This window comes from Myxocyprinus asiaticus, chromosome 13 (genome assembly GCF_019703515.2).
Source record: "Myxocyprinus asiaticus isolate MX2 ecotype Aquarium Trade chromosome 13, UBuf_Myxa_2, whole genome shotgun sequence".
Classification (NCBI taxonomy): domain Eukaryota; kingdom Metazoa; phylum Chordata; class Actinopteri; order Cypriniformes; family Catostomidae; genus Myxocyprinus; species Myxocyprinus asiaticus.
In genome coordinates this window covers 34,412,390-34,429,780 of record NC_059356.1, presented here as the reverse complement: position 1 = coordinate 34,429,780, position 17,391 = coordinate 34,412,390, and the positions used below count along the sequence as shown (strand labels likewise).

General features: G+C 38.1%; 2 protein-coding genes across 3 annotated transcripts; both read right to left on the bottom strand.

Moving 5' to 3' along the window:
- Positions 1-1,110: 1,110 nt before the first annotated feature.
- LOC127450859 (uncharacterized) lies at positions 1,111-9,744 on the bottom strand. The gene is made up of 13 exons (XM_051715282.1): positions 9,598-9,744; positions 9,366-9,502; positions 8,689-8,800; positions 7,917-8,010; positions 7,622-7,676; positions 7,381-7,521; positions 7,070-7,230; positions 6,871-6,969; positions 3,785-3,930; positions 3,140-3,311; positions 2,920-3,032; positions 2,716-2,800; positions 1,111-1,685 (listed from the first exon to the last, which is right to left on the bottom strand). The coding sequence occupies exons 2-13, from the start codon at positions 9,481-9,483 to the stop codon at positions 1,629-1,631; spliced, it is 1,353 nt and encodes a 450-aa protein (XP_051571242.1). The 5' UTR covers positions 9,484-9,502; positions 9,598-9,744; the 3' UTR covers positions 1,111-1,628.
- Positions 9,745-12,340: 2,596 nt separating this feature from the next.
- On the bottom strand, positions 12,341-16,610 carry LOC127450715 (protein yippee-like 3). 2 transcript variants are annotated; one of them, XM_051715010.1, is made up of 5 exons: positions 16,105-16,610; positions 15,332-15,450; positions 15,190-15,233; positions 13,226-13,334; positions 12,341-13,071 (listed from the first exon to the last, which is right to left on the bottom strand). In XM_051715010.1, the coding sequence occupies exons 1-5, from the start codon at positions 16,136-16,138 to the stop codon at positions 12,982-12,984; spliced, it is 396 nt and encodes a 131-aa protein (XP_051570970.1). In that variant the 5' UTR covers positions 16,139-16,610; the 3' UTR covers positions 12,341-12,981. The 2 variants fall into 2 exon arrangements, with proteins under 2 accessions (XP_051570970.1, XP_051570971.1); XM_051715011.1 differs by having other exon boundaries at positions 16,272-16,607.
- Positions 16,611-17,391: the final 781 nt, after the last annotated feature.

Sequence of the window (17,391 nt, the reverse complement as noted above, 5' to 3'; positions counted from 1 at the left end):
TATTAAAGCATAATAAATTAAATGTGATCTCCAACCCGTTTAAAAGGATAGCTCACCCAAAAATTACAATTCTTTCATCATTTACTCATCCTCATGCCATCCCAGATGTGTATGACTTTCTTCTGCAGAACACAAACGAAGATTTTTAGGATTTGATCTCAGCTCTGTAGGTCCATACAATGCAAAAGAATGGTGACCAAAGCTTTGAAGCTTCAAAAAGCACATAAAGGAATCTTCAAAGTAATTCATACAACTCCAGTGGTTAAATCAATATCTTCTAAAACTATCTTTTTAATTTTGGGTGAGAACAGACCAAAATATTACTTATTTTTTTTCACTATAAATCTCGACATCAGCAGTCTCCTTGGCGATCATGACTTCTAGCTCGATTACACTTCCTAGCGCCATCTAGTGCTCTGCACATGTGTCAAGCACTAGGAAGTGTAAGTGTAATAGAGCTTGAAATGATCGTACCTACAGTGGCAACATGTACAACAGTGAAATGAGTTATATATTGGTCTGTTCTCACCAAAAATTTTAAAGATTGTTTTAGAAGACATAGATTTATCCACTGTAGTCTTATACAATATTTTTATGTTGCCTTTATGTGCTTTTTGGAGCTTCAAAGTTCTGTCCACCATTCACTTGCATTGCATGGACCTACAGAGCTGAGATATTCTTCTAAAGAATATCTCTGTGTTCAGCAGAAGAAAGTAAAACACATCTGGGATTAACATTACAAAGTGTTGCTCAGTATACTGTATTTTAATCTGATGCAGCATGTACAATTAATGCACAATTGGCACAAATCTGACTGAATGTGTTGGTCTCCAAACCAGTAATTATGTGATTGGTGGGCTAGCACAAATAATGTACTTGATTTAGGAATATAAAGTGTAAATAAATTAGCTGGTATATTATAGTTTTTAAATCTGAGACAGTCATTGTGATAAAGTGAGAGGCATTTCCTCTAGTGCATTATATTACTGTTAGCTGAAATTATAAAGAGGATTGGAGTGTTAACTATGACCTAGTTTTGAATCTCTCAAGTCCTTGATTTAATACAAGTCAGTTCCTAGATCTCCCATTATAATGAAACCAACAGACATGTATATTTATTATATTTTATTATCATAATAGCAGTAATAGTTGATGTAAAAATGTAGGAAATAGTGGTATGCAAAAGACAGCTTTGATATTTCTATTAAAATTGACCAAGATGTGATTAAACTGAGCTCCAGGATTTGTTACAACATTTAATACCATATGAAGGGCTCCTCATTCCTCAGTCATTGAAGTAATTTACCATTAGATAAGGAATATTAAAAAGGTACAAAGCAGAGAGAATGAGGATGACATTAAAAATGGCTAATGCCCAACAAGAGCCCAACGCAGAGTATAAGGTCCAAGTCACATAATGTGGTCCTTCAATTTATCTTTACGGTACAAATGTTATATTGCAATGATGAGAATACACAATAAAAACAGTATTGGTCCACAGTTCCATCATTAATTAGTGCTAAACTTCTAAGAGCTTGCTGGAGCGTGTAACTAAAGTGCCCAGGAAATAGCTCAGGTGTGTGTGTATCGTTCTTCCTATTCACATCTTTGAAGTCTTCGTTTTTCTCTCAGTTCATGTCCTGATCACCCACACTCTGACGCAGGTACTCCTCATAGAGTTTCTTCTGCGAAAACACACAAAGGAACCACAAGATGAGCCATCACTGAAGAGTCTACCAATATTCTTGAAAGTAACATTCGAGAGGAATGATCAGTTATTTTAATCGAGCTCCTATACGGATCAAACTCCGATGTGCAAGCTTCAAATGATCAGAGTCATTGCATACTGATGTCAGGTAAATCAAAGTTCTGTGAAGTCTTGTGCATGTATATGCATGCACTTTTCCTAAATGTTTCAATCAGATGGTTATTTTCTTTCAAAGCCACACATAACTGGCAAAATTTAAAACCCTTGTTTTAGCACAATACTTAATTGACAAACAAGTAGGCAGTCCTTTGTTATCCAAGATGCACGGCCCATGTCGCAAAAAAGAAAGCAAAGAGCACTAGAGCAAGACAAGATGTTTACTACCATTCTGCTTAAAACTACTCAAACACATTACTCCCATAGACTCTCATTGGGAAAAGCAAACACTTGTCAGAGAAACGGCGTGCAGCAACAGTTACTAAGATAGGATTGGTCAGTAACACTTAAGGCAGGGCTTAGCAAAGTGTCAATTCCGGTCTGAGAATGGTTTATAATCATACTGTGCCGAACTGCGCTCAAGTGGAAATGCTACTGTAACCGTTGGCCTGATGGTTGTAAAACGGCTATTGAAGAAGATCCGTGAAGTTCTAGTGCTTGTGTATGTATCAGCTCTTTCAAATTTTCTGATCGGACGATTATTTCCTTCTAAAGTCACTTGTAACCGGCAAAGGTTAAACTCGTTTTAGCGCAGCAGTTGATTGACGGGGAGAGGTGGTGCTTCGCTGAAGTCCGGGACGCATTCAAGACGGATTAGCATTTACACCTCAAAAGTGATGTTCACATGCATTTTTGACTACCTTTGTATGTGGTTTTTGTGATCCGATCACATAACGTTTTAGACCCCATTTACACCTGTATTTAGCGCTGACCACTTGTGATCAGATAATCTGTAATGCCTCTTAAAACCAGGTGTAGACGGGGTCAGTAAGTCAGTACACATACTGTACCTTTTTGGTCTTGACCACCTCCTGAACATAATCCAGTTTTTCTTGAAGTTGTCTCTTTTGTTTTCCAGACAGTGTGGGTTTAGTCCTAAAAAGTGAAAGAGAAAAAATAAAAACTACTAAAATTTAGTGAAACATGTGTGGCTGTGCAGTGTTGTTAAGTTGTGAGTATAATACACTGCATGTCTAATCATTTGCTCTTGTCACCTGAAAGAGAAGCGAGCGAGGAGGAGGAAGATGAAGGACAAAAGCACCAGTCCAGCACAACTGTACATCTGCACTTCTACCGTCAAAGAATCAAACACCTTCACTGCAGGAGCCTGAACACACATGTACACTTACATCAGTATCTACAGAGATCGCTGCATACTAATATATATACACACAATATACATTTACACATGCAATCTTTTATACAAATACGAACCACATAGAGGGAGAGTGCCTCTGTGCCGTTATCACCGAGCATGAGCTCCAGTACTTCTCTGGAGAGGCTGCCAAGCACCAGTGCGGCGAGCAGCAGCAGGGGCACAGTGAAACCCAGCATCCCTAACAGACAGCCCTTAAAGCGTGCACGACGGTTCTCTATGCTGCACTGCCTATAAAGTTAAAAGCACGATAGCAACTGCAATGAATACAAAGATAAATAAATCTACAAACACTGGCATCTGAACAGTGATTATCTATGGGTAGTTGACATGTATTATGTCCTGCAGTGTGACATGATATGCTCACAAATCTATTTTAAACAGCATTTAAAAAATAAAAAGTATGCATGCAGAATTTACAACCTCATACCAAGACTATATTTTTGCACTTTTAAAACCTCATTTAGGTCACAGCATAGGACCAACTGAAATTAACTAGAAGTTTAACAGGTAATAAAAAAATAACAAAAAAATAAAAAAAAAAACCCACTTGCATACACTCTACACCCTTTCCCTTCCCTTCATCCATTCATACAAATTTTACCTAAAATCTTGATGCTGATAAAATGTCTGTGGTTACACTTTAAACACCCCTGTTTGTCTGCCTAACAAGAGCTGTAAAAATAGTTTGTAAATAGTGTTACCTGTCATTATTGAGTGTGTCAGCGATGGCCTCGGTGATGAGGTTACAGTCCTTCTCCAGTGAGTTTAGTGTGTTCTGTACAGTCTGGTTAATGGTTTTCTCTATGGTCCGGCACACCTCTTCAATCTGATTGACACATCGGCTGGGCTAATGGACACATTGAGGCAATGATCCATAAGACACTAACATTCTTTATTTACAAGATGTTTTCTTTGCACACAAAAGTGAGAACAAGGAATGCACAGATACCACTTTTTCCTCTTCCAAATCCGATTCCGCAAATATGGGGTTTTATAACCACGGGTAAAAAGCGGTGCTAAATTACAAGTGTGAAATGTTGCTTTACCCAGGGTTAAATGCGGGGTTTAGAATGAAGATAACCTGGGGTTAAGCACAGTGTGAAAAGCCCTTTTTATGTGTAAAGAAACAAACCTCTCACTATACATTATTTCAACATAAACATATAGCCTATTAAGAAAAACTTTACTGAATCTACTGGATAAGGTAGCAGCAAAACTAAGTCTTCAGTAGAAAAGAAGCCAGTTTTCTTTGCACAATTTTTTTTTAACTTGTATCTGGACTTTAAAGGATTCAGATCTATCTTTTGTCCACTTTAGCTGTAATAGGATACAAGTCCACTTTTCATTCAGTGGGTTCCAAAAAAATAATTCAACTTAAATGTTGTTGTAATTTGTAAACAAATGATAATAATAAATTATTGACTTAGAATTTTAAAATACAACAGTAATATATTTCAGTCGTGCACCTTTAACCTCTGGCTTTTATTTTGACGGTTGGTTTATTTTGAGGAAGTCCTGTATTTGTCTGTTTGTAGGCTAGTTCACTTTACTTCTTATTCAAATTCTGGTAAAATTCTCCTCCGGTGCTGTTATAAATGCATATTATAAGTGACCCGAACTATTGAGCATCTACGTCAGAGATCAGCGACGTGCACAGACCTTAGCAGGGACAGGGGCGGAATAATTTTAATAATAAAAGTTTTAAGGAGTAGTAATTAAATACTTAACTAATTTCTTTGCTTTGAGTGTTTAACCATTTTCATATAATATTTATTTTACACACACACACACACACACACACTACATAATTTCTCCATTTTTCCTTTATCACAAATAATAGCCTATTCTCTTATATTTCTCACAAAAAGCACCATGGTATTACACTTGTTTATTATTATTATTATAAAAAATAAAAAATAAAAAAATAATAAAAAAACTCATAGTCTGTGATAACCCCATATTTTTGACATGTGTCATAGTAAAGCCATGGTATTTTTAAAGTACCTTGTAGTACCATGACAGCAAGTGAAATATGAACATGATCATTGATCAATCATTCAGTATCATGGCATTACCCTGGTAACAGCACAGTGTATTTTTTTATGTTGTAAGGCTCATGTTTTTCTTGTCTCATCACTCTTTTCACTTTCATCTCTGCTCCCTCACTTCATCCGGTCATCACTGCTGCTTCTACTCTTGACCTAGTCATCACCTTTATATAACTGGCACTTATATTACTTTCTCTTCATTTCTTTTAATATTCATAATGTTATTTTCTGTATTCTGTCATTAATATTTATAAATATACAGGACCTTACAGCAATAATATGGCAGAACCATGGTACATTGATGGTATCAAGATAGTACTATGGTTCTGTACGGTTATAATGGTAGCCTACGTGTCAAAAAAGGCAATCCCATGGTATTTTTCTGAAAGTGATTAGTCGAATGGCTTATTAGCTTCAACAAAACCAAACTGGCTTTGGCTGAACCAGACAGCTCCTTCAGTTTGTCAATATTCCATAAAAGACTAATTTAATTTATCACTGAAAGCGACACAACCGCTCTCATTATAATTAATAAATCTGTCTGCAAGTGTGTGATGTATGAAATGCAGAAGCAATCGAGTATTATTCTTTTTGTTGAACTTACAACACAATACACGGAGTGTACTTTTTATCTGACCTGTTACTCGTCTGAGCTAACGGCACTTCAATGCCCCCGATCTGCTGTAGCGCGTGCTCTTAAAGGCACCTTTTATCCCCTTTTTCTCCCAATTTGGAAAGCTCAATTCCCACTACATAGTAGGTCCTCGTGGTGGCGCGGTTACTCACCTCAATCCGGGTGGTGGAGGACAAGTCTCAGTTGCCTCCGCTTCTGAGACAGTCAATCCGCGCATCTTATCACGTGGCCCGTGGTGCATGACACCGGAGACTCACAGCATGTGAAGGCTCATGCTATTCTCCATGATCCACGCACAACTTAACAAGCGCCCCATTGAGAGCGAGAACCCCTAATCATGACCACGAGGAGGTTACCCCATGTGACTCTACCCTCCCTAGCAACCAGGACACCCTGGATTCGAACTCGTGACTCCAGGGGTGGTAGTCAGCGTCAATACTCACTGAGCTACCCAGGCCCCTGCTTAAATTCTTTGATACGCCCGCAATTTACAAAAAAAAATCTCATATCAACACATTTTTACTGTTATTGTGAGATTTTAATTTTGTTTCAACTATTTTAAATGATTAATTTCTCTCCTTTTTCTGGTTGACCAAAAGGTGTGATGTGTGAACAAAAGGGGCAGGGGCCCTGCTTCCCCCGTTCTGTGCACGTCACAGTCTGAGATGTTGTTCGTGAGTTGCGCTCACATATGAAAAAATCCACGAGCTCTGAGGGCTGAAAATAGCCGTGATCACCTCACCAGCCTGCGCGTGCTATGTATGGGTCAACAGAGCAGCGGCATTCACTAAAACATACTGCACATACATACTGTAAATGTACTTATTAAACGTAGCCTTTTGCGATTCACAAAGCTATCGCTTGTCTTCAAATGGCTTTGAATAAAATGCAAGTCACATGGACTATTTTATTAGTGCTTTTATTGTTCTTAGGTCATTTCTGGAGCTTGACAGTAACGAACATGACTAACGCACAGAATCGGATTTGGATTGGGCTCGGAGCGATACCCAATCGGTCTAAAAACATCAGTATCAGGACCGATACATGTATCAGATCGGTGCATCCCTAGTGAGAACATTAGAAGTGGAAAGGTTTGTGGTAGCACCTTATTTGGGTTGGGAACGTAGATGGTGGGCATGTCAAAGCCGCACTTGTTGAGTCCAGGACGCTTGCAAAGTTCCTGCACAATCTGCATCATAACTCTCTGAAACACCCAATTAAAGCAATTGGCTTGACATAAAAGATCTTTGTGTAGAATCTCTGCAGGTGGTACAAAATTGAAAGTATACATTTATGCATTTTACCTGTCGGTCAGACTCTCCTCCAGCCTCATCTGCTTTGCTGAGATAGAAACGAAGGCGATCTCCTTGCTCATCATTCAGTTTCTCCACAATGTTGAGTGTGCGCTTGCATAAAGCCTGTCCCATCGGGTCAAAAAAGACCAGGATCAGGTCACACAGCTCACCTGGAGCAGGCAGACATAATAGTACACATGATAAGATTAGTCGTACTCATAACACTCAAGTGCACAGCCAAAAAACATAGATATAGCAAAAACAATAGTGCCAAAAGCAAAAAACAAACACAAATAACCACTTGACAGACAAACACACACCGAGCCACAGGATGGCTTGGTCCACATCGAAGGGGTACTTCATATCTCCATCCACAAGTCCAGGACTGTCCACAAAAGTCACCAAGCTGAAACGTTTCTGGCGTGAAGTACAAATCTCAGTGCTAAGGTATTCAGACACTCCTGAAATTGAAAGATTACATGTGAAATACAGATTAATTCAAATTTACATGCAACTCTACAGCTTTGCTTAGAATGCATTTTGCAAAATGTGACAGCATACCTTTAAAGTTCTGTAGTGGTTTGAAGTGGGGATACAGGTGGAGTGTTGCGTTTCCCTGAAAACAGAAAGCCAGATATAAAAATAAAACAAATTACATACAAACAAAACTTAAATCTACGGGAGTAGATCTAAAAGAAATTCTGTATTTGACACTTTTCACAATTAATTGCAGCAGACGTAATTGTAATCTCAATTATATTTTGATTAATTGTGCAGCCCTAATATCAACGCTCCAAATTTAATTCCCAAACATCATCACATGACTTTCACGCCACATGTGTGAGCTCATGTTTACCGTTAGCGATTCTCTCTTTCGCCCGCTTGTAACAAAGCTGAAACCCTGCGTCTCTATAGCAACCCCCGTCCTTTGGATATGCTCCTCCACATACCTACAAAGCAATAATTGCATGAGAATAATTAGCGTTCAATTAATTTAATACACCTAACTTCAGGGGCATAGATTCCAGGGGGGAAAACAAGCAAGTACAGCCCTCCCAATATTTATACCATGATCAATAGAACCCCCCCCCCCCCCAAAGTTAAAGCCAAATCTACACCCTTGCCTGACTTTATCCTCATTCACAGCAGCACATCTTTGATTTTTAATGGGAATGACAAAGAGGCTGTGAGGGATAGACGTAGTCTCTTCAATGGGCTGTACTGCAGTTTAAAGCGTTTCTGGATCATTCCGCAGACAAAACATTGAAAAAAATCAAATATATATATAACTTTACAAGAACATTCAGTATACAAAAACTCCAGACAACAAGAGTTGTGGAAAATCAGATGTGATCTAGGAGCTTTATACCGTTCATGCCAGAAGAGATGGAAAGTCTATCCCTCACGGCCTCGTTTTTATTCCTGTTAAAAATCAAAGATGGCGCTACTGTGAATAAGGTCTATGATTGTACAAACAAACTTCATTTGTCTGCCCACAGAACTAAACCACAGTAAATGCATAGTTTCTGTTTTTCTAAATATATACACAAATGGCATAAGGTTAGGGTTTCACTCTCACTCGCTCATACAGAGTACAAATATAAATGGTTGTAATTTATTCAGATTACCAGTTGATAAAGGTGCTTTTTCCAGCCGAGTGATTCCCCATCAACATCACAGTTATCTTTTTCCGGGGAGGCAGCAGGGTCACCCCAACAGACTGGGCTATTGCAATCAGTCCTACAAGCGAGAAGTAGTTACAGAACCGGGACTGGACCGAAGGCATCATATTTAATCCGCCCTAAATCTTTACCCATAGACTGTCATTTAAAGTAGAAGAACTTCAAGTTTACAAGGGTTCAAAAAATTACAATTCTATCATTATTCACACAACCTCGTGTCATTCCAAACTCTCAAATACAAAAGAATAGTAATCAGAACAAAATGACAGCCTAAGTCACCATTCACTTTCATTATATGGGGGGAATAAGATGTAAAGAAAGTGAAAGGTGACGGAGACTACTGCCTACCCTCTTCTTTTGAAGATAGGTCATATGGATTTGGAACGACATGAGGAAATTGCAGTTTTTTTAAATACACAGTAATGTGTGCAACAGGGTATAATTATGACTATACAGTATTGACAGTGCAAACAGGTGAACTGTTGAAATACCAACCGGCATTTTAGCTTTCGGGCTGCCGTTAGCGCCTCTCACCCACGCCCAGCAGACATTATACCCTTTTCATTCAAATAAATATAAATTAATAACATTTTTGCAAAAGAGCACAGTGGCCGGTCTCTTACCGCTATCTGGATCGGTGTAAATCTGATGGCAGTCCCGTAAGATGCGCTCGTCGCAGGACACACTGCCCGCTATTGATTCGGCATTTGCAGCACTCCTGCTCTTGATTTTCCCGGACATCGTGAGGTAAAGTTACGGGCTGCAATAAAAACACGTGTCTTTTATCGTGTACAATGTTAAAATCAACATGCAAAATGGGACATAAAGCGTGATTTGTAACTGAATACTGCTAACATCCAAATGAAGTTCAAACAACCCCGGTCTGTTAAGTAGCGCTGGCCACGTCACCGGTGTTCGCAAAGCTTTGTGGGAGTTGTAGTCTTTATAATTGTGTTTCAATCGCGCTCACGGCTGTTACTTGTTTCCGCCTCGTAAGTCTTTAGCCACGTACTCTGTATAATTATTACGCTTCATTATCGGGGATTTGTTCTTTATGAAATTCAGAAACCCATGAAAAGCGCCGTAACTTCTCTAAGGGGCCGTTCACACCAAACGCATCCTTGCGCTAACAAATAAAAAAGCTAGACACAGCGCCACAGGCTGTATAGAAATTCGAGTCACATTGTTAAAGGAATATTCTGCGTTCAATACAAGTAAAGCTTAATCGATAGCATTTGTGAAATTATGTTGATTACCACAAAAATATTTTCGACTTGTTTTTAAAAAGCAAAAAACTAGGTTACAGTGAGGCTTACAGTGGAAGTGAATGGGTCAATTATTGGATAATTTAAATGCAGTAATGTAAAGCTAATAATTTTATAAAAGAACTTACATTAATTTTTTTGTTAAAACTTGTGTAGGCTATTACTAGGTCTGCAAAATTCGTTAAATTGACGTTTTTACGGTCGCTTTAGGGTTTTACTTTGTAACATCGTCATGGCAAACAAAGTGGTCAAATTGGATATAACTTTACACAGAAAAGATTAGTAAGTTATTTTATCACAGAAAATTCATGTTTACATGCATATTGTTTACATCTTGTGGCTATACTTTTGAAACAGTGAGTATTTTAACATTTACCTTTTGGCCCCATTCACTTCCATTGTAAGTGTCTCACTGCAACTGCCATTTTTGCTTTTTTTTAAAGAAGAGGAGATACAAGTTGAAATAAATTTTTATGGCAATCAACATTATGCCACACATGCTTTTGAATGAGCTAAACTTGTATTGAACCCAGAATATTCCCTTAAAAATATAGGTCACCCAAAAATGAAAATTCTCTCATCATTTACTCACCCCCATACCACTTTCTCTCTTCTACAAAACACAAACAAAGATTTAAAAAATAATAATATTTCAGCTCTGTTGGTCCTTACAATGCGAGTGTATGGTGACCAGAACTTTGAAAGCCCAAAAGAAAGTATAAAAGTAATCCATAAGTCTCCAATAGTTACATTTATTTATTCAGAAGCGATATGATAAGTGTGGGTGAGAAACAGATCAATATTTACAGTAAGTCCTATTATTTTTAACTGTAAATCTTCACTTGCACTTCCACATTCTGGTGTGGAAGTGACTTTCACTTTCACATTCAGCCACCTACTGGTTGGGGCTGGTCAAATGTGGAGAGTGATAGTAAAAAAGGACTCAAATATTGATCTGTTTCTCACCCTCACCTATTACATCGTTTCAGAAGATTTAACCACTGGAGTATTTTGGATCATTTTTATGCTGACTGTCATTTTTGGACCTTCTGAGTTCTAATCACCATTCACTTGCATTGTGGGGACCAATAGAGTTGAAATATTCTTCTAAAAATCATTTGTGTTCAGCAGAAGAAAGTCATACACATCTTGGATGGCATGAGGGTGAGTAAATGAGGACAAAATGTTCATTTTTGGGTGAACTATTCCTTTAAGAGTTGAAGATCTTTTTAACTTGACACAGCGTTTAAAGAACACAGCGTTCCTGCGGGAGATGTGGCGCAAAGGTTAAAGACATGTTTTCATAGGAAAGCAATTTAAAAAAAACAATGTGGATGGACAGTTTTGTGTGATGCAGTTCCTAATGCAGAATTCTTACTTGAACATGTATTGTTTGTCATGTTACTACACAATATCTACAGACTAGGGTGAAAGGAATAGTTCATCCAAAAATTATGTCTTCATTTATTCACCCTCATGTCTTTTTTTCTCTCTCTGTGAAACAAAAGGTTTTTGAAGAATATTCTAGCCATTCTTTTCCATATAACAAAAGTGTATGCGGACTGGGGCTGTCAAGCTTCTAAAAACCAGCACCATCAAAATATCATAGAAGTGGTCAGTCCTTATGATTCACATACTATATACCAAGTCCTTGAAGTCATAGGATTGCTTTGTGTGAGGAACAGGGCAAAATGTAACTCGTTAGAATTTTCATTTTTTGGGGCAAAACTTCCTTAAATCCACACCACACAGAGATTTAATAGCTTATGTTGTGTCTGTAAACTGATTTACAAGTCTATTTGTAAGATTTTTGTCGGTCCATTTTGTGTTAAAAATGATGCTACTACTCCCTGACCCAATTTTATATCATTTATGCCAACCCTTGCTGGTGCAAAAACTGTGTGAAGCAATAATAAAGAGAAAAGCACAACTACTTTCATTTACCCCATACTTTAATGTAAAGAATTCAGGTTAATGTAATACACTTTAATGGTTTAGCATTCAAAGAAATATTTTGCTACATAATCAAAAACACATTTTACATGGCATGTCTGCTCTAACATGATCAGATAAATGTCTCTGTACATTCTGCTCAATGTTAGATTATATTTACAACATTTCTCATAGACAAAAAGGCAAGAAACAAGACAAACATAAAAATTAATATCCCAATTATATCTTAACTAAGTTCATAAGCTGTAATTGAAGTGTCTTAAAGTCAGTCAACTTTGGACAATCTCTACTCTAACTCCAATAAGCCAGCAGTTGCTTTTCGCTCACACTCACACACACTTATGAGCAGATGTTCATTTGTTGGGATTTCTGTGACTTGGTAATTTAAAAGACGAATTTAACAAAAAAAAAACAAAAAAAAAAAAAACTGAATTTGGAGACATGAATAATTCTCCGTTCCATGCAAACACACACTCACTCATATTGCACATAATCCTCTCTAAGCAAAGTTCTCAAACACAATAAAAGGCACATCATTTACAAACGGTAAAATTTCGCCCTAATTTTTCTAACTCGCACTACCTCGTTCACAAACACCTCGTTGTTTAAAGTAAAAATTAACTGAATAAAAATGCATTGGATCTTAACATTATGATCAAATTGTCAAAAAAAAATTCTAAATTGCACTTAAATCAGGAGAATTTGAGGGCTTAAGTCAAAATCCCAACAAAATTAAATCATTCTTTGTATCAGGATTGAAGTGGTTGATGAGAATTCAGGCACAGCTTCAGGCACACCAAAGCATCCCTTACACACAAGCATAAAAGAACACCCCCAAACACATATGCACAGGCCAGACATCCCACCGCCTCTGAAAAACTGGTGCGTTGGGATATCCGTGTGGGGAAAGGTGTACACAATAGTAACGTAGATGGAGATTGATGTAAAAGGAAGCATTTCTTATGCTGTTCTTGGAGAAGCTGCAGGTGGTGACAGCAAGTTATAGCAAAGACTAAAGGCTTTAGTCCCAGCCATTATCTTTAATCATGTGAGATAATTCAATAATAAACTTCCCCTCCTTGTACTTCTGACTTAACTCGAATGCCTGTTCCTGCAGACAGTGCGAGAGCAAGAGAGAGAAAAAATGTAATTTTTTTTAAAACTTGCAAATTTATTTGGCAATTGTGTAAATCTAGCCATTTAGGAATGTGTCCTGCTGTATTTTTTGTCCCTATTTAGGAAAAACTATATTGGAGCATACTTACATATTTCCAACCCAGCGTGGTGTGGCAATTCTCACAGTAAATATCAGCCACCGCATGAAGACCAGTCAGTAGCAGCCTTTCTTCTGCCGGGCCACAACCTACATTCACCCTAAAAGCACCAAATCAAATTAGAAACATTTATTTTATTTATTTTTTGCATTCACTTGCAATAAGTTGTGCGTTCCTTCTGAATTATTCAGGGTTCCTCACAATATTTTCATTTATCCCTTATGAAAATTAACCATAGTTCAACTATGGTATTTGTGGTAAAACCACTTAAACCCCATGGTTTTACTACAGTAAATATGAATGAATTGGTCAGAAGCGCTTTTCTGACACAACACTCAAAGCACAATACATGGTGAACAGGGGACTCTGCTCAACCACCAGTGTGCAGCATCATCCTGGATGATGCGACGGAAGACATAGTGTTTCAGTACGCTGACCACAGACAAACTATTGGTGGAGAGGAGATAGTAGAGGGATACAGCCAATTAATATAATTAAACTATGGTATTTGTAGTGAAACAATGACCCTGTTTACACCTGGTATTAAAATGCGTCTCAGGTGATACGATAACGTGGTCAGACGAGACACGTCGCTGTTTACACCTAGTCGCTAAATACATCTCCTGTGACCACTTGTGTTCAGATTTCAAGGGGAGGGTCCGACATACATCATTCACTGTCAGATTGTTACTGCATGATATTAAAGCGCAATAAGTCAGAAAAAATAAATAAAAATGCAAAGAAAATGGCATGCGGTTCTCCCAGATTGGGTTGAAATTCAAAGTTGAATTTCAATCCAAGCACAAAAGCAACATTTCAGTGGAATTCTGTTATTTTAGTGGATTACCTGTATTAACCTGAGCTGTAGATGTTCGTGCTTCTAACAAGTGTCCCTGCATGTTGATTTCAGACACACTGAAGAAGATCTGTGAAGTTCTCGTGCTTGTGTATGTATCAGCTTTTTCAAATTTTCCAATCGGGTGGTTATTTCCTTTCAAAGCCGCTTGCAACCGACAAAGTTTAAACTCTTGTTTAAGCACAGCGGTTGATTAACAGATGAGGGGTGAAGCTTCACTGCTGTCCAGGACACATTCAGGATGGGTTCGCCTTTACACCTCAACTGTGATGCGATCACATGCGTTTTTGACTACCTTCGTATGTGGTTTTTGTGTTCCGATCACAAAATGTTTTAGATGCCGTTTAGAACTCTATTTAGTGCTGACCACATGAGATCTGGTCACCTGAAATGCCTCTTAATACCAGGTGTAAACAGGGTCAAGAACCACACTTTACCATGCAACAGTAACCATATTTTAATAATGCTATTTTTAGTAAAACCATAATAATAAATGCAAGAAAACCAGAATTTCAGTAAAAAACTAAATCACTCAAATCATCACCAGAAAAACAAAAAACTATGGTGTTATCAAAGAAACTGTAGTAACCATAGTTAAATCTGTTGTACAAGTACGGTTTTTAAAACCACGGTTTCCACCCCAAACAAACAAACATGCTGTTATGAAAATTAACCCTGGTTTCACTACAGCAAAATTGCAGTAACCATTTTTTGTGATAAGAAGAACCATGGTTTTAAAAACCATGTTACATGTACCACAAATTAACCATGGTGCTACTATAGTAAAACTAAACATTTTTTTGGCAGAATTATTGTGATTTTTAATGCCATAGTTTTGGGTTTTCCTGTATTACTATTATGGTTTTACCACAAATATAATGGTTAAAATATTACTGTAGTAAAACTATGGAAATTTTTGTGGCTATGGTTTTACTACAAATAGTTAAACTGTAAGACTACAGTTATTGTAATAACACCACGGTTAATTTTCTTAAAGGACTGATATGTTGCAAGAGAACACAAACTATTGCAAGGGTATGCAAAACTCAGAAATTAAATTTCCTCCCTGCTCCAGAGGTTTGTCAGCAGTAATACTCACACAGAATTGAACAGGTATGCACGTCCTTGACTGCCTTGAAAGGACTGAAAAATAGACAAAGGTGAGTCTTTACTGCAGATAGCATGCAGTTCACAAATCTAGCTGTAAATGTGCTTCACAACTAACTCAAATGAGCTTTCACCTTAGAAATGAGGTCATCGTGATTGGCCAGGTGCGCACGGCAGTGGACACAGCTGTAGCGCCGGTGACAGGAGTCCAGATAGGCCTGGAAGGTTTTGGCCTTGGTCTGCTTCACCATGTCTTTGAAAATCACACACAAACAAAAATAGACCAAACAAGCAAGGATAACAACCCCTGCCCCCCCTCCTGTTATGTCTAAATTTGACCATGACAACAAAACAGCAAAGGCTATAACTTATGAGCAGCTTTGACGACACAACAAAAGCCCATAGCAGGAATGCCAAATAGTCATGCATTTACATGATGGTTAGAAAAGCATGGCGTCGACACCAACAACCAGTCGTTTTGCTTGAACTTCATAGCAGGTTAAATGCTTTGACATTTGTGCATGTTGAACTTGACATTTGTGGCAATCTCGTCGTACGTATAATTTTATAATATATCCCTAATTTGACATCCCCTGTCCTGCTTCAGTGATAGACCCGGAAAAAAAGAAACATTCCAATGACCTACTTTGCTTTGGTGCCCACAGTAGTTACCCCAAATATGGCACGACAGGCACGAGGGAGGGTAAACAGGGGTGAGAGGTAATGGATAACTACGCCATGTTGTCACTCAAACAGTTTAAGTAAATGTTATGACAAAAACCGTGCAATATGTACCTAATCATTTGCATGGACATCCTCGCGATTTTAGTTTCAGGTTATGTGGACCACACAGTGCAGCTGGAAAATAACACCAACGCATGCGGCTAGCTGTACGTTTGCCACTTACCTGATTTACCGCACTTACATATTCGAGCAAACATTTCGATTTTCAAAGAATATCACCGCAGGACTGTAAAAGGACTTTGCAGCGATTTAGAGATGCGCGTTTCAAAACAGAACGGGTTCTTGTGCGCTCGCGCCATTCGAAATGCGTAACTACGAGAATGGACTCACCTAAATATTAATGATTTCTTCAAGACAAACGCAGTTGCAGTATTGTCACCAGAAGAGAAGCGTGGTCAACTCAAAGGCATGAGAAAGTGTCTATATCTACGGCTGTGTAGCTACCCCGCTTTCACTAGTCGCGAGCATTCAACTAAACAAACGTGTGACACGCTGCGCTTTTTTTCTTACGCTTCCCTCCTTCTTGTCTCTTCTGACGCTTTGAGCTTACGCCAAAAATGTGTGCCGTTAACGTAATTTCCAAACTTAAAGTAGCTAGGCCACTGTTCAGGATATGTCGCAACCAAAAATTATTCTTGATTTGTTTACAGTATTTACCGAGGAAGTTATCTTATACGTCATGTGGCGCAAAAAAAACCCTCTATCGACCAATCAGAACCCAGAAAGAGTCTTGCGGAATATAGGTCAGCCAATCAGATAAGGGCTTCCGTGCGTTTGAAGTGTCCTGAATTTTACAGTTGAGTTAAAAGAGCGAGAACAACAAAGTCCTCGTGTCTTGTGTTATCTTCATCTTATCACTTCACTAGAAGTGGCTTTTTGGTTGTTTGTGTGAGAATTATTTAATAGGTTAGCGGCAATTGGACAATATTATGTTGGTTGGCTGTCGTCACAGGGGCGTAGGAGTCACTTTAAAAGTGGGGGGGACACAGTAGGTGGCTTGCACAGACCAAACACTTACAGAGCAGTATTTATATATTACAGTATATATTAATATACAAGTATGATATAAGTATTATATAATAAATAAATATTATATACTTGTAGTAATTGTAATATTTTAAAGATTCGTGTATTGCAAATTATGTGCAAGATTTAGCTAAATTAGCAGCAAAAATAAAGGGCATCTTGTGGAGCACTTGCTTCTGTTTCACACATGACAATAAAAGACTGAGCACAAGCTGGTCCTGAATAAATTATTTAATCAAAGACAATAATGCCAGTTTTGCATGTGCACAATTAAATTTTTTACTCTGTGCTTGTGCATTGTGGGAATTAAATGTATCCAAGTGGCTCGAGTGTTTTGACTACATTCACCAAAATTCGCTCAGATCCATTTAATGATTCGTTCAGTGACCATTTCTGGTAATGCCACCCGGTGAAGTCTTGTGTG

Coding starts and splice junctions, on each gene's coding strand:
- LOC127450715 (XM_051715010.1), bottom strand. CDS start 16,138: ATGTTTGCTCGAATATGTAAGTGCGGTAAATCAG. Junction 15,451..16,104: donor ATGTAAGTGCGGTAAATCAG/GTAAGTGGCAAA, acceptor TGATTTTCAAAG/ACATGGTGAAGCAGACCAAG. Junction 13,072..13,225: donor CCACGCTGGGTTGGAAATAT/GTAAGTATGCTC, acceptor CACTGTCTGCAG/GAACAGGCATTCGAGTTAAG.
- LOC127450859 (XM_051715282.1), bottom strand. CDS start 9,483: ATGTCCGGGAAAATCAAGAGCAGGAGTGCTGCAAATGCCGAATCAATA. Junction 8,801..9,365: donor TTACACCGATCCAGATAGCG/GTAAGAGACCGG, acceptor TCTCGCTTGTAG/GACTGATTGCAATAGCCCAG. Junction 3,931..6,870: donor ACGTTCCCAACCCAAATAAG/GTGCTACCACAA, acceptor TGTGTCCATTAG/CCCAGCCGATGTGTCAATCA.